At 59.6% G+C, this 16339-nt stretch overlaps 1 protein-coding gene across 3 annotated transcripts; it reads right to left on the reverse strand.

The window, feature by feature from the left end:
* Nucleotides 1–8324: 8324 nt before the first annotated feature.
* Nucleotides 8325–15218, reverse strand: TBC1D10C (TBC1 domain family member 10C). 3 transcript variants are annotated; one of them, XM_054525537.2, is made up of 10 exons: nt 14463–15218; nt 14049–14212; nt 13216–13315; nt 12894–13001; nt 12699–12805; nt 12383–12497; nt 11722–11787; nt 11398–11587; nt 9279–9433; nt 8325–9005 (listed from the first exon to the last, which is right to left on the reverse strand). In XM_054525537.2, exons 2-10 carry the CDS (start codon nt 14198–14200, stop codon nt 8658–8660), a joined length of 1341 nt encoding a protein of 446 aa, XP_054381512.1. In that variant the 5' UTR covers nt 14201–14212; nt 14463–15218; the 3' UTR covers nt 8325–8657. The 3 variants fall into 3 exon arrangements, with proteins under 3 accessions (XP_054381512.1, XP_063584124.1, XP_063584125.1); XM_063728054.1 differs by having other exon boundaries at nt 14049–15218; XM_063728055.1 differs by having other exon boundaries at nt 11722–11811; nt 14049–15218.
* Between the last annotated feature and the right edge of the window lie 1121 nt (nt 15219–16339).

Genomic DNA, 16339 nt, shown 5'->3' on the forward strand with positions numbered 1-16339 from the left:
GTGCTGGGGGAGCCCAGAACGCACAAGGTCACCTCCGCCCCAGGACAGCCTCGGGAAAGAGAACATGGCTGAGCTCACCAGGGGCGCCCTTGCTGGCTCTCTGCCCACCTTCCACCACCTCCACACCCGTGGCCCTACCCTGGGTCCCCAGAGTTTTCCTAGGAATCGGAAGAGATAGGGGACAGGCAGGGAGTGGAGGTGCCTGCCAGTCCTGCCCTATAAAGCTGGTTTCCCCTTTCTGCAGCTGTTCCAGAGGTGCTGTAGGCTGGGTGACTGGAGACCTGAGTTCTAGCCTGAGCTCTGACTTTCTGTGTGACCTTGGAGGAGTCAGTGTTCCTCCAAGCCTCAGTTTCCCAGTTTGTACAATGGGACCAAGTCTGTGATTCTCAGGTATTCTACCTGTGAACCCTCTGTCCACACAAAGTCTGATACATACAACAGGCATGGAGGGGCAGAAAGGGAGGAGTCTGGGGGATCTCAGCCGCTGAGCTGCCTCCACCACAGCTCCCAAGACCTTTCTCTAGAAGCTTCAGTGCCATACAATGTGGTTTCCCAATCCCAGGGCTGGGTCTTTTTGGGGAGGGGGTGAGGGCAGGGAGCCCAATCCTTGACCTCACTGGTGCCAGATGCCCTTGCAAACAATGTCTGCCTACCCTAGGCCAACTGGCTGTGCCTTCCCTGCCTTCAGATCGAACCAGGGGAAGGGGCCGACCTTGACAGGGATGAGAAAGCAGACTGGGCTGAGGGCCCCTCCCTGCCCCCAGAGGTGCCCCCCTCCAGGGAGCCCTTGGGCACCTGTGCGGGGCACCTGGCTGCGGTCCTGGGTCTCCGGAAGGCCAGCTTGCTGCAGACAGCTCTGCAGGAGGCTGTAGTAGTAGACAGTCCAAGCCCGGGCCTCGGCCCCCTCGGGGGATCCCTTGCAGTCCAGGCCCACGTCCTGACGCCAGGAGCCAGGGAAGCAGCCTGTGGGTGGCAGGCCAGAGCCCCCTCCCCAGGGGCCCTCTTCCTCCAGGTCCTTGGAGCCCAGTGGGCAATCCCACTCAGGACCCGATGGATCCAGGGAGAGCTGAGAGGGCAGAAGTGGTGGGTCTTGGGCAGGGAGGGCCAGTGGGCACATTAAGTCACCCAAGGGTGTAAGCCCCCCACTCTCCCAGCCTGGGCTATGTTCAGGACTGACACCATCCTGGAGACTAGGAGAGGAAAGGCTTGTGTTGGGGGTGAAGGCTTGTTAATGGGAACGCAACCGTGGGAGTGCTTTGTAAACTGTTCTGTGTGGTGCCCCTGGGGGGATGGCAGGAAGCAATGTCCTGCCGGCCAGCCCCTCCCGCCCCCGCCAAGCTGGGCTCCGCCTTAGCTTGCTTCACAGCAGCAGAGTTTTCTGCTTGTTTTGTTCATGGAGGCAACCCCAGCACCTAAAGCGTGCCTGGCACACAGCCACTTCTCAGTAAGTGTTTGTTGACTGAAGAGTAGATGAATGAACGAACCCAGCCATCACTCTGGGGTGGCTTATTTCTCTCTTATGACCCGGCATGGAGTATGATGACACCTAAATGTGATTCCACTGTCATCCCCACGTAGGTCTTGAAGCCCTACTGTGTGCCCAGCCCTGGGCTAGACATTAGGAGGCTAGACAGTATCCCCTCTGCAGATATTTTGAGTCATGGAAATGCTTTCTTTGGATGAAACCTAACGGCCCTCCCCTCTTTGAGGCTGGCACCCCCCCATGTGGGGCTGCTGGGAGGCTTCCTGTGAATGGAATTCTTGTTCTTTGCAGTCCCCAGGCCTGGACAGGCCTGGCAGCTGGGTCTGTCCTCCAGGGGACAGGCTCGGCCACCTTGAGCAAGTCGTGAGGTCTCTTTGGGCCTTGTTGCCTGGTGCCTGCCCTCTCCCATCCCCTGGGGGCTGATGAGGCTGGGACGAAGAGAATCTCTTGGTTGTTGGGAGATGGTGTGCTGTGGCCCAGACGGCAGAGGACTGGGCCTCACGCCTGGGCTCGAATCCGTTTGCCAGGGCCAGAGCCTCTGTGCCGTCTCCTAGAAGGTGAGCTCCCTGAGGGGCCATGGAATGAATGAATGTCACAGGGCACTGAGAGTGCCCACCTCCCAGGACACAGCCGCAGGGTGGGGGTGGGGGAGCTGGTCATGGGTCTAAGCTGTCTGCAGGGGGCAACTCCCAGGCTTAGGTCCTGGGTGCTGCCTGCTGTCCTCTGGGCCCACTCTCTGCCCAGGGAGTTGGGCCTTGGGGAGGGACCACAGGAGACTCACCATCTCGTGGGTGGAGTGGCTGAGAGACTGATGGCAGAGACAGAGGGACAGAGAGACGAAGGAGTCAGGGCAGCCAAGTCCCTGCCTGGCCTTCCAGCCCCTAGACTTTGGGAGTGGAGAGGTGGCCGACACCTGTCCCTGCAGAGAGAGGCCAAGGCCGCCCCACCCCCACCCCGAAGATGGGGAGGGATTTCTGCTGCCCAGACGGAGTGGCTCCTGCCCCAGGAAGGCTCACAGGTCCTTCCTGCCCTGGTGTCCCGGCTCGGCTCTGCCCCTCCAGCGCGGGGGGGTTGGGGGGCTCCGTGTCCCGGGGGATGGGGGGCGTAGCGTCGAGGGTCCCGCCGCGGGGCGCGGGCGCCCGGGGTCCTCGTCCCCGCGACTCCTGCCCCGGCCGCCCCCCTCCCTGGCTCTCCCCGGGGCGGGGCCGGAGCCGGGGTACCTGGCGGCGGCAGCGGCTCGGCGGGCGTGACAGGCGGACTCGGACCGGGCGGGATGCAGCGGCGGCGGCGGCGGCGGTGGCAGTGGCACAGCGCCCGGCCCAAGCGGCGCCGCTTTATATAGAAACGCCTGGGGCATGCCCAGTGCCCAGCGGGGGCGGCGCGGGGCGGACGGACCGACAGGGACGGATAGGGACCCGCCGGGGACGCGCCCCCCGCGCCCGTCAGCCACGAAAACGTCCCAGACCTGGGGGCGTGGGGCGGGACACGGACCCAGCAGGAGGAAGGCACGGAGGAGGCAGGGAGAGATGGGGGTCTTCAGAGACACAGAGGAAGTCCCGACAGAGGGCCAGGTGCAGATGGACAGGGACTGTCGTCGAGGGTCACAGAAGTAGGGCTGCTATGAAGAAAGAGGGAGGCCCACCATGGAGAAGAGATGGAAAGGAGGGGCAGGGAGAGCCGGAGCGAGCAGAGACTGCTCGTAGGGCCCGTCCTTAGGGATGGGGTGCCTGGGAGAGCAGCCTGGGGGCACACAGCCCTGAGCCCTACCTCTGGATGGAGGCTGGAGGTCCCAGCCCTGCAGCTTTCTGTCCCAGCTGCCAGCGCTCTGCCCTATTGCACATTCTCCCAGAGAGGCCCTCCTGGGCCAGGGTCTCCACACATCTGTGCAGCCCCCTCCTCACTTCTGGACCCAGTGGACTTGCACACAGGGGCCAGGACGTCTATAAGATCCAGCCTCTCCTGGTGTGGTGGCTACCTATAATCCCAGCACTTTGGGAGCCTGAGGCAGGAGGATTGCTTGAACCCAGGAGTTTGTGACCAGCCTGGGCAACATAGCAAAACCCTGACTCTACAAAAAAAAAAATTTTAAACTAGCTGGTTGAGGTGGTGTGGGCCTGTAATCCCAGTTACTTGGGAGGCTGAGGTGGGAAGATCACCTGAGCCCCAGGGGTCGAGACTACAGTGAGTCCTGGTTGTGCCACTGCACTCCAGCCTGGGCAATACAGTGAGAGCCTATCTCTCTCGCTCCCTTTTTTTTTTTTTTTTTTTTTTTTTGAGACGGAGTCACTGTGTCGCCCAGGCTGGAGTGCAGTGGTGTGATCTCAGCTCACTGCAACCTCTACCTCCCAGGCTCGAGTGATTCTCCTGCCTCAGCCTCCTGAGTAGCTGGGGTTACAGGCACACGCCACCACGCCTGGCTAATTTTTGTGTGTTTAGTAGAGACGGGGTTTCGCCATGTTGGCCAGGCTTGTCTTGAACTCCTGACCTCAGGTGCTCCTCCTGCCTCAGCCTCCCAATGTCCTGAGAATACAGGTGTAAGCCACTGTGCCCAGTGGAGACCCTATCTCTTTTTTTTTTTTTTTTTTTTGACCCTATCTCTTTTTTTTTTTTTTTAAAGACAGTCTCACTCTGTCACCAGGCTGGAGTGCAATGGCACAATCTTGGCTCACTGCAACCTCCGCCTCCCCAGGTCCAGTGATTCTCCTGCCTCAGCCTCCCAAGTAGCTGGGACTACATGTGCGAGCCACCATGCCCAGCTACTTTTGTTTTGTTTTGTTTTGTTTTTTTGAGATGGAGTTTCGCTCTTGTTGCCCAGGCTGGAGTAGCTGGGATTATAGGCATGCGCCACCATGACCGGCTAATTTTGTATTTTTAGTAGAGACAGGGTTTCTCCATGTTGGTCAGGCTGGTCTGAAACCCCGACCTCAGGTGATCTGCCCGCCTCAGCCTCCCAAAGTATTAGGATTACAGGCGTGAGCCACCGCGCCCAGCCCACCCAGCTAATTTTTGTATTTTTAGTGGAGATGGGGTTTCATCATGTTGGCCAGGATGGTGTCAATCTCCTGACCTCGTGATCTGCTCACCTTGGCCTCCCAAAGTGCTGGGATTACAGGTGTGAGGCACTGCACCTGGCCACCCTATCTCTTTAAAAAAAAAAAAAAAAGAAAAGAAAAGAAAGGAAAAGAAATCTGCTCTGCCCAGGTCAGCTTCACACCCGAAGTTGAAGCTACAATCTCCCCAAGACACACATACTCACACCCAGGTGTACCCGCTCAACCACAGAAGCATACCCCAGGAGACCTGGGTCGCAGCCACAATTCACCCACAGAAGCACAACCAGAGATTCACGCCCTCTCCTGGAGTGTGTCCCACCAGTGGGTTTCAATCCTAGCTCTGGCTGTGGGACCTGGGCCCCTCCCCTTTGTGATCTGAAGCTTACTCTCCCCAGCCTAGAATGGGGCTGGTTTCCCTCTCCTAGGCAGGGCAGCCTATGGCTCTAACTCCTCCCTCTCACAGTCCCCAGTCAGCCCCTCTCCCTGCCTGTCTCAGAACTGGACACACATATTGAGCCCTGGCTGTCCTTGAGAGCTTCCTGGCCTGGGGAAGAGTACTGAGGGGCCCACACATGTCAGGGACAGAGATGACAGCTGTTGGACCCTTTCTGCAGCTATATACAGAGCAGTCTGTGCAGACCCATCCCTGTCTACCACTGGAGGGGGTCAGCAGAGAGGGGAAATGGCTTCTCCAGGATGCCCAGTCCAGCCCACATTCCCCACACAACTTCCAGGCCCACGTGCAGCTCTCCCTACAGCTGGCCCAGGCTCCAGGAATGAGGAACCAGCTCCATTCTAGGCTGGGGAGAGTGAGCTTCAGATCACTAAGGGGAGGGGCCCAGGTCCCACAGCCACCCCAGGAGACCCAATCGCTTGCTGCCTGGGTGGCCTGAGAGCCCATGGGGTCCCACTGTGGGGCCTGAGCGTGATCCAAAGAGCATGAGCTTTGACGTTTAACAACATTTAGCAAGCTCTGCAGCCCTGGGGACTCAGTTTTCTGATCTTCAAATGGGGATACAGTGCACACTCAGCCCAGGCTTAACACTCCACATGCAAGGGGGCAATTATGAGACTGAAGGAGGTCGTGTGACTTGCCCAAGGTCACACAGCTGGTGAGACGCAGAGCCAGGATCTTCTGCCAGAATGCGTGCATGCCCACTCCTAGGCCACCCTGTCTGGTCCCTGGCTGCTCTGGCTCTTGCCTTGTGGATACAGGGAGGAAAATCAGAGTTGGGCAGCTGCAGCCCAAGCTCAGGATCCTGGGACTTGGGGCAGGCAGGTGGGCGGGGTGGTTCTGCTCTGCTCCTGCCAGGAAAGCCTGGACATCACCTGAGGCTAGGTAGGGGTGGGGTGAGGAGAGGCAGTGCTTTGGCTGCTGTCCAGCTGGACTGAACAGTCATCATCATCATCATCATCATGAGCTGGTAGAGCCCTCTTGAGGCTGGGGTGGGGGCTATTATAATCCCATCATCTGCAGGAGAATACCGAGGCTCAGAGAAGGAGAAAGGGCCTTTCCCATGCAGGGGAGTCCAAGTCTAACCCCTCTGGGAGCCTGGAACAGTGTGGGAATTCAGGGAACCTCAAGTGGGTGGCAGGGCAAGATGGAGACCGTGGGTCCCCTCCCGATCTATGGCAGGCACCCCTTTGCCCCCCTCCACTCCTTTGCATGCCCCCACTCGTGTCCACTCTGCATGCTGCACTCTGAGGCAGGCTGACAGACATCCCAGGGGCCCTCCCAGCTTCAGTCCCCACATACTGAGTCCTCTCAGATGCATCATTTCCCTTCTCTGAGCCCCTTTCCAGGCAGATCTGTAGGGACTTTCTAGGTTCACTGAGCGTGTTTGTGTAGGTTGCTCACTGCACAAAGGCACCTGGGAGAGAGATCACGCCCCACTCTGCTACACCGTGCACTCTGGTGAGGCTGCATGTTGCCTGGAGGAGAGACATCTTTCCCTAGCTGGCAAAAAGGTGCTGTGGGGGCCGGTGCAGCCCTGTGGAGGAGAGCCTGTGAGAATGCATGTGTGTGAGGGTTCACACCGGGAGGGCACTGGTCCTCTTCTGTCCGACCTGTGAGTTAGGGCTCCCATGCAGATGACTGATAAGGAAACCTACAGAAGAGCTGCCCAGAAAACAGTCTCCTGAGTAGGAAACGCAATGACTGAGCCCCAGCTGGAGGGACCCTGCTGGAGACCACCTGCTCCTAGAGTCTGTGTCCAGGGTGAACCACTGCCACCGCGCCCCCACAGGCTCATGACAGACCCTCGGCCCAGGGCTGAGGCTGCTGCACCTTGCTCCTCTATTCTCCCAGGCAAAGAGCTGAACTGTGGAGGGCAGGGAGCTCCCAAGTGGATTTCAGGGACAAGTGCCCCCTGACCCTGGCCACCCTGCCTGCTACAGTGCCTGAGATTCCACCAAGACACTCCTCGTCTAAGGCTAAGGCATAGTCTACACAGCACAGAGCCTTGCCTCTGCATCCAGCCGGCTCTGCCTTTCACTGTGGGCCTGGGTGAGGTCCTTGTCCTCACTGAGCCTCTGTGTCTCTAACAGGGATATATCAGGGGCCACCTGCAGAGAGAGGGCCTGGGGGCGGGGGGGTCTGGGAAAGGGTTTTGTAAACTACAGATAAGGAGGCTATTATTAAGTTGCAGGCACCCCAGCGGGGTGAGGAGTGGGCACAGGAGGCTCTGGAGCGCTGTCTAACTCACAGGAGTCCGGCTATTGCCTCATCCACACAGTGAGGGGCTGGTGCGGGATTGGGGGTAGAGTGGGGAAGGAGCAGGAGAAAGCACTCCCAGGGGACTGCCCAGAGGGGAGCTGCCAGTGGTCGGGGCAGGGGTAAACCCTGGGTCTGCCATGGATAGTAAGGCTTTCTGTAAGTTCCTGCTCCTCCTGAGCCTCAGTTTCCCCCGGAGAAACGACAGATAAGGAAGGGTCTGGGCCACCATGATTCCCTCTTCCAGGGGGGAGGCTCCCTGGGAGTAGGACAGGTCTGCCCAGGACCCAGGACCTGGCACTTGCCACATAGACGCAGCCTGTGGCCCTGTTGCAAGAACGTTCCAAACCCAGAGTCTGACAGGTGACTCCACTGACACCCCACCCAATGGCCACCTCTGCACCCTGGGCCTGCAGATGCCTCCCATCCATATGGAGTCCTGCCGTGTTCCCTATGGAAGGGAGGGCACTTGGGAATGGGCACTGCGGGACACAGGCCTGTGTCGGAACCAGCCCTGTTGCCCTGGCGATGGCTCAGGTCCTGCGCACCCACGGGGGCTATTGGTGAGTGTGGGAGGGGGTTTCCATGGTGGCGGTCCCGAGGGGGCAGACGCAGGGCTCAGGGAGGGGCGAGGGCCGGCGGGACCTTTCTCCTTTGTCCGCGGCACACTAGGCCTTTGTTCTTGCCTGGATCCCTTTGACAGATGTGACCAGGACCATGGGTGCGGGGAGGACTTGGGTTAGAGTCCCCCATCCCAGCAAGTACTGAACCACCCTGGAGGGAGGGGAAGGAGGGCGGAAGAGGGGGTAGAGCCCCTGGACTCGCCATCCACTGGGGCACCCTCCTCCTGTAGGTGCAAAAGCCACTCCTGTCCCCAGAGGCTGGGCAGGGCGACTTTCAATTGGCTCTTATTACTGTAAACACCTCCCCCCGCGGCCAGTGGGCAGCCTTGGTGTGTCCCCAGGGCAGGACCAGGAGAGGGCGGTGCTGGGAAGGGCAGGTGAGGGAGGAGGGGAAGGGGCTGCCTGTCTGGGGTTGGGAGGAGGGCATTTGATCCAGCGCCATCCAAGGCATCTGTTGAAGAATATTTTATTCCTGGTGCCCTCTGGGGTCCCTTGACCCAGCCAACCCCTACCCTGATTCCTTTGGTGCTGGCTTTGGTACTTGTGAGGGCCTGGGCACCAGGACGGTTCCATGGGTCCTCACGTGCCCCACTCTGTAACCCTCCTCCATGCTAGTGCCTGACCCAGTATATGCCATGGAGGACCTCCTCCTCCCCCACCGCCTGGTCCTTGCCAGGAAAGAAGCCAAGTCCCCGAGTCCCAAGAGTAAAGTGCGGTGCCCATTTGCCGGGCTGGCATCAGCCATCAGGCAATTGAGACTGGGGGACACTGAGTCCATGGTCCTCTCAGAAGCGGGTGTCCAGGAAGGAGGTGGAGCCTCGTTGGGGCCTGGGGGGCCCCTCGATGGGGGGGCCCCGGGCCCGAGTCAGGAGCCCATGGAAAGTCTTGCCGCGGGTCTGGGGTTTCCGCCGTGGTGGTCTGGGCTCCTCTGGGGGCTGCACCACAATCCGAGGCACCTCAGGCTTGGCGCCTCGTCGCACCCCTGCCAGCTGCTGGGCCTCAAAGATGGCTTGGGCCCCGGCGAGGCGAACCTGTGGCCGGGGCGGGGGCCCCGGTGCGGAATCGGGCAGCTGGGCGAGCTGGGCCTTAATCTCCCGCTGCAGGTCCCGCTCCGACAGCACCACACTGTGCACCTGTGGGGAGCAGTTGGTGTTGCGTTTGCCCGGCCTCAAGGCAGGAACAGGAAACTGTGAGGTCCCCAGCCCAGGAAGTGGCTGAGGACTGAGGGGCTGACAGCCTTACTGGGGAGCCACAGAAAACCACTCGAGGCCTCAGGTTTTTGTGTTCTCTGAAGCTCAGGGGACAGGAACTAAGTCCCCATTCTCGCTTTGGCTTCCTGTTGTGGGACTCAGTTTCCCCCGTGCAGCAGGGGCTGGGCAAGTCCAAGGAGAGGTGGGGGCACCCACCTGTGACATGAAGGCCTCCTCCTGCAGCTGTGCGGGGGGGATGGCTCGAAGGGCCCCCAGTGTCTCCAGGAGGCCAGGGCAGGCCCCTCGCTGCTCTGCAGTGCCCAGCGCCAGGCGCACCAGTGTCAGCCCCACACGGAACAGTACTTTGGCACCTGCAGACCAGGAGCTCATTCACTGGGAGGCCGGCCCTGCCCCTCCACAGTTCTGCACCCAAACCTGCCCTCAGCCACATGCCTGCCACTTTCCCGCAGCTCTGCCCTCTCTGGTTCAGGAACAATGACAGAGGGTGGAGTTGCATTTCAGGTAACACAGGCCGCTGCACTGGCCAAGTTAGCCTCAAGAGCCACAGATGCTTTGGGGAAGAGTTAGTATCTTGTGAATTTGGTTACTGTCGCTTCCCATCCCCACCCCCGCCAGAATGAAGGTCTTGATCACTTGATGCTCAGATGCCATCCACATCTGGAGCCAGCAAGCACCCAGCAGGTGCCTGTGGGCTCCGGGGAGGAGCACCTCCTACCCTCCCTGAGCCAGTCAGGCCTCCATGTGCTATGATCACCCAGCTCCTACCCGAGGCAGCATCCGGGTGACAGGTGATGTACCACGAGGCACAGGGCCATCACCTTCAGCACACCTGGTCCCATGACTTGAGGCTCCAAAAAGGAACCCTGGAGCTGGTGAGCTAGCTCCCCGCCCACACCCCAAGGCTCCAGTCCCCTCCAAGCCACCAGCTTCCTGCCAGGAGCCCAGGGCTACTGATGCCTTCACACCAAGCCCTCCCTCGGCCTCAGCTTGCTCATCTCCATAAGGAAAGGTCAGGTGGAGCCCTTTAAGGGCCTTTCCAACTTGGATCTGTGACCCTCTGATTCTAGAAAGATCCTAGGCAGAACTGCTCTTCCCTAAGCCAGGAGCATAGCACTCGGTGCACACTCCCCACAATGTGAGTTTGGGCTAGTCCTGGAGCCTCAAAACCCCTTCCTGGCAGCCTGTGATCTGAGAAGAGCCATCAGGACCAGCGAGGTTGAGTGATGACGGTGACTGTCAAGGAACAATCACTACTCATGCTATCGTCCTTCTGATAAAGGGAGCCTGTGTAGTGTTTGCCCTCAGGTGGGCAGGTCAGGCCCTGCCCAGCTCTGCCCAGCCCTGCTCTCGAGGTCTAAGGCTGGTTGGGAGGTGACCGCATGGATAGCGACTTGGACACCTGTGGCCAGAACTCTAAGCCAGCCAGTGGTCCTCTGCTGTGTGGAGGGCAGGAAGCCAGCTGAGCACACGACAGGCATTCAGTATGCACAGTATGCATATGCTGACTGATTTCTACCACGTTTTAAGGTGCAACCTCCAAACCTCACATATAGAACAGAATGCAGGTGGGTCACCGATGGCAGTATCAAGGCGGAGTCCCAAAGACACAAGGAGTCCAGCTTGCTTCTGCTCCGACTCCCCTCCTGTTCTTGGCCTGGCCCCAGCCTCCACCTCTCTGGCTTCATGGCTCCAAGCCCTCCCTCCTTCGTAGACTGTAGCCTGGCCCCTGGGGACAGTGGCCTCTCTGGCCCCAGACCTCCACAGGCACCACTGTGAGTCCTCCTCCTGCACAGAGCAGCCAGAAGGAGCTTAAATGCAGCCATCGCCCCTGCACTCCCCTGACACTCCCTGTCACATCCCTAGTTTTATTTTCTTCGTGACACTTCTGACAATCTATAAATATCTTGTGAATTTGGTTACTGTCGCCACCCATCCCCACCCCCGCCAGAATGAAGGTCTTGATCACTTGATTCCCAGCTGCAGATCCACGTCTGGAGCCAGTGAGCACCCAGCAGGTGCCTGCAGGCTCTGTGGAGGAACGCCTCCTACTGTCCCTGAGAAGCTCAGGCCTCCATGTGCTGTGATCCCAGCTCCTGCCCCATCTGCCTCCTCTGGAAGCCTCCCTGGCCCAGCTCTGCACCAGGCGGTGCCTGGGTGACCGGTGATGGGTGATGTAGTGCCAGGAACCAGGCCATCACCTTTGGTACACCCAGTCCTGTGATTTGAGGCTCAAAAAGGGAACCCTGGAGCTGGTGAGCTACCTCCCCACCCACACCCCAAGGCTCCTGCCCCAGCCACTGGCTGCCCCACTCACCCTCACTGAGGAAGGCATCCCAGACACGCAGCACTGTGGGGAAGGGCAGGGAGCGGGCGAAGAGGCACAGGAACCACTCGGGCAGGTACAGCAGGGGCCCGACGCCCACCTGCTGCAGGTGCTTGTGCACGTGCGGAAGTAGCCGCCGCAGCAGGGCCATGAACACCTCGGCGTCCAGCCGCACAGCCTCCTGTGGCCACGTCCATCAGCAGGCCAGCACCGCCACCCCCAGAGCCCAGGCTCAACCTCCCTCAGTCCCCAGACCCCCACCCACTCACCGGGCCCCTGCCCGTCCTTCCTCCAGCCCCCATGTCAGCCTCTCACCATGTGGGGCCCGTAGTACCCAGGGAGGTAGACCTCACAGATCTGCACCAGGCACCAGAAGGCTTCCTGGGGAAGGGGCAGGGCACCGGCCTGTCAGTGCTCACCAAGGAAGGGACCGCGGAGGGCAAGGCAGGATGGGAAAGGAGTGAAGGGGAGGGCCTGGGCACCACAGGAGCCTGGACTCAGGGCCACTCCTAACCTGCTCAGTTCCTGGGAGCCCTTCCCAAAAGCCCCCTCCTCTGCCCAAAACAGGGTCTGCTGAGGGGTTTAGGGTGTTGGAAATCACAGGGCACATGGTGTTAGATTTGAAGGTCACAGGGTTGGGGTTCACTGGCCAAGGGTTGGGAGTGTCCCAAAGTTCAAGTCCTGGGTTTCTGGGGTCTCTGGGGTTGGGGTCACAGTCCCCAATTCAGAATCAGGAGTCGTGGGGTCAAGGTGATAACATCCAGATTCCTAGATGACTGGGGTCAAGGATCCCAGGTTCCTGGAGTCAAGGTCATTAGGCTTGAAGGTCACTGAGGCTGGCAGTCATGAGGACCTGGGTCACTAGGACAGGGTCCAGGAATCAAGGATCGCAGGTTTCTGAGGCCACAGTTCCTGGGGATGGGGTTCCCTGGGCCTAGGTCACTAGGGTTCCCGGAGCAGGGTCAAGGTCACTCACCTCTGGGGGCAGGTGCATGAGCAGCACAGCAGCCACGGGCCCCTGGGCCTGGCAGTAGCCCTGCTCCGGTCGATACAGGGTGTAGGCCTTGAGCACCTGCAGGAGCCCCTGCTGCCTGTGCCGGAAGACCCCATAAGGGGCCAGTCCTGCAGGCACCCCCTTCTCCACCCTCTGGGGGCTTCTGCCCAGGCCTCAGCCTCCCTGGGCCTTGCTGGGTCCCCTGAGATGCAAGACTGTAGAGCTGGGCTGGGGAAAGTGGTCTGGAGCACCTGGGGCTTGTGGGGCTGGGGGTCCCTGGGCATCACCGGCCTCGTACCCGTGGCCCTGAGGTGACACAAACATCTCATGCAGAGGAAACTGACGATGCAGGTCCCTGCCAATGGTCTCCATCCACTGTGGGTCTCCAGGGGCCTCTGCCAGCTCCTGTGGGTAGCCGGGGAGGTGGGTGTGAGGGTTCGGTGTGGTGAGGGGCTCTGGGTAGGGGAATTGGGGCCCCTGCCCACTCCCTCACCTGATAGGTGCCAGGGCTGTTCTTCTGGCACACATGAGCCCCACACAACAGGGGCCAGCACCGGGCGCGCAAAGCAGACGGGATGCCTTTCCGGCACTGCATCTTTACCTGTGGGTGAGGCCAAGGGCTCCACTAGGCAGCCTCCATACCTCCTGCTGGCAGGTCCCAGGCACAGCTCATCAGCAGGCAGGGGCCCACTTTGGGTGACAGGGAGCAAAGGCAGGAGGTGCTGGGACACAGGGTGGGTACATTTTGCTAAGATGTGGGCTGAGGCAGAGAGGAATGAGCCACGGAGGCCAAGTGGGGCCTCTGCCCCCCTCACCTTCTTGTACCGCCGGGACATGGTTTTCTCCCAGTGTGAGGTCATCTCCACCCACTTCATCTCCCGTTGGCGGATGAGGTCTGCAGGTGGGTGGCCCGGCCTGGGGGTACATGGCACAGGTATCCAGGCGCTGGGCAGCTGTTACCCAAGGCCCACACTGCCACCCTCCAGGCTACCCAGGTGAACCCAGCTCCTGACCCTAGGGATCTCTGGGAGCCCTGTGGGGTGACCTGTGACCCAGGAGCTGCCAATGCTTGTCACGGGGACAGGAAAGGATGTGGCTCTGACGTGGGCAGAAGCAGGAGACTGAAGGGGTGAGTGGGTGTGTGTTGGGGGAGGGGCTGGTTGGCTGTCACCCAGGACAGGGACACAGACAATTCATAGGGGAAGCTGGCTGGAGAGAGCCCTGGACTGGAAGCCCAGAGTCCTGAGTTTGAGTCTGGGTCTGTGTCTGATTTCCTGTGTGACCTGCGGCAAGTTTCTGTCTATATCTGGACTTGTGTTTCTGTCTGTAGCTTGGGGAAAGGGGGAAGGAAGAGGTTTGGGTTCTGTGATTTGGATCTGGGATTCCTGAGCCAGAGGTTCAAAGGGGAAGGATGTTGTGCCCCAGTGGTGGGTGCAAACCCTCAGAGGCTGGGGGTAAGAGATGCACAGAGGCCTCCCCTGACCCTTCCCACCTTAGGGTTCCACCTGGCGCCTGCGGAGGGGTGCTACTGGCTGAGTCCCACTCCCAATCCCTACCACCAGACCCTCCCAGCCTCCCTCCAGAATTCAGCCCTCAGTCCCCCGTCCTCTGTCCCAGCATCTGGCCTTCCCTCACCCTGCCCCCTTACCCTGGCTCTGCCGAGCTGCCCCCAATGAATCCATAGCGGTCGGCCTGGCGATACGGGCCAGGCCCGCTGAGCTCTGAGTCGGACCCCAAAGAGCTGGAATCATCCTGAAGCTCGGAAGGCTGCACCAGGTCCTCCCCCAGGGCCTGGGCCATGGTGCCCGGGGCCTTCGATGCCACAGGCAGAGAAAGTGGGGAGAACCAGTGTGAGGGGCCACCCCCGGCCAGCCTGGGGCCTGGCTGTGGGGTCAGAGGGGGGAGGTTTCAGGGTATCTCACCAAGCTCCCTATGTCTCCTCTTTTATGGGGGCGGGGGCTAGGCCCTGCCGTGACAGAAAAGCCAGGCCTCTGTCCGGAGACCCAGCCCCAAGCCCAGCCCCTGTCCCCACCAGCCCAGCTCACCTCCTGCAGCACCTCACCTCCTCCTCTCACTTCCTCCTCCTCCTCACACAGCTTTGGCAACCGCTGGGGGCCCCTCCCAAGGGTGGGGGGTGTCACCCCTTCCTCTCTGAGGCTCTTCCTGCCTGCCCCAGTGCCCCTGAGCTGTGGGCTCCTCCCACACTCCCCATGGTCCCAGTGACAGCAGGCTTGAGTTCCTGTGCTGGTGTGGAGGGCCCAGGACTGTCAGACGCAGGGGCCGGGCCACCCCCAGTTCTTTTGTTCGTTTCTTTTGAGACAGAGTCTTGCTCTGTTGCTCAGGCTGGAGTGCAGTGGCGCGGTCTCAGCTCACTGCAACCTCCACCTCCTGGATTCAAGTGTGATTCTCTTGCTTCAGCCCACCAAGTAGCAGGGACTACAGACATGCGCCACCATGCCCGGCTAATTTTTGTGTTTTTAGTAGAGACAGGGTTTTGCCACATTGGTCAAACTCTTGACCTCAGGTGATCCACCCACCTCAGCCTCCCAAAGTGCTGGGATTACAGGCATGAGCCACTGCGCCTGGCTTTCATGTTTGTTTCTTGAGACAGCGTCTTGCTCTGTCACCCAGGCTGGAGTGTAATGGCACGATCTGGGCTCACTGCAACCTCCACCTCCTGGTCTCAAGAGATCCTCCTGCCTCAGCCTCCCTAGTAGCTGGGACTGCAGGCGTGCACCACCATGCCCAGCTAATTTTTGTATTTTTTATTGAGACAAGGTTTCGCCATGTTGCCCAGGCTGGACGCAAGAGACCATCCCGCCTTAGCGTCCCAAAGTGCTGGAATTACAGGCCTGAGCCACCACGGCAGGCCCACTTCCAGTTCTGAGGTTACTGGCATGTAAAGCACCCAACTCAGGGTTCCAACAAGAACTAAGGTTCATTTATCGTCTGCTTTTTTTTTTTTTTTTTTTTTTTTGAGACAGAGTCTCGCACTGTCGCCTGGGCTCCCCCTCCCAGGTTCAAGCGATTCTCCTGCCTCAGCCTCCCAAGTAGCTGGGATTACAGGCGGCCGCCATCATGCCCAGCTAACTTTTTGTATTTTTAGAGAGATGGGGAATGGTTTCACCATGTTGGCCAGGCTGGTCTCAAACTCCTGACCTCAAATGATCCGCCCGCCTCGGCCTCCCAAAGTGTTGGGATCACAGGCATGAGCCACTGCGCCCAGCCAGGTCTGCTCATAAAGTAATTATTTTTATGTGCACACCCTGCAATATTACTGTGCTACTCAAAAGCTAATTATGGGGCCAGGCTTGTTGGCTCACGCCTGTAATCCTAGCACTTTGGGAGGTCAAGGTGGGGTGGATCACCTGAGGTTAGGAGTTCAAGGCCACCTGGCCAACATGGCGAAACCCCACCTCTGCTAAAAATACAAAAATTAGCTGGGCACAGTGGCGCACGCCTGTAATCCCAGCTACTCCAGAGGCTGAGGCAGGAGAATCGCTTGAACCCGGGAAGTGAATGTTGCAGTGAGCCAAAGTCACGCCACTGCACTCCAGCCCGGGCGACAGAGCAAAACTGTCTCAAAAAAAAAAAAAAAGCGAATTATGGGACTTGTAGGAAAATATTAATTTAGCATGCCCCAAGGACCAAAGTGCCCTGGGAATTCAGCCGTAGATGTCTTTGAGTGTGGTCAGCCGCCTGGGGGCCACAAAGACCCACAAAGAAGGGGGGGGTCCTCCGTGAATGCGAGGTCCAGGCTGTTTTTATCTCTTGAGCCTTAGTTTCCTTTCCTGCACTTCGAGCAGTTAACCCTCAGTGCCTAGCAGCCGGTTATTAACATGTTCACAACACCCTCCACCCAGGGAAGGGGTGGGAAAGTCTGTTCGGCTTTTGAAAGAGAAAAACAACTTCCACAGTCCTTCCGGCCCCACATCCTCT

Source organism: Pongo abelii, chromosome 9 (genome assembly GCF_028885655.2).
Source record: "Pongo abelii isolate AG06213 chromosome 9, NHGRI_mPonAbe1-v2.0_pri, whole genome shotgun sequence".
Lineage (NCBI taxonomy): Eukaryota > Metazoa > Chordata > Mammalia > Primates > Hominidae > Pongo > Pongo abelii.

Coding starts and splice junctions, on each gene's coding strand:
- TBC1D10C (XM_063728055.1), bottom strand. CDS start 14,200: ATGGCCCAGGCCCTGGGGGAGGACCTGGTGCAGCCTTCCGAGCTTCAG. Junction 13,316..14,048: donor GGCAGCTCGGCAGAGCCAGG/GTAAGGGGGCAG, acceptor ATGTACCCCCAG/GCCGGGCCACCCACCTGCAG. Junction 11,812..12,382: donor TCATGCACCTGCCCCCAGAG/GTGAGTGACCTT, acceptor GAGCACTGACAG/GCCGGTGCCCTGCCCCTTCC.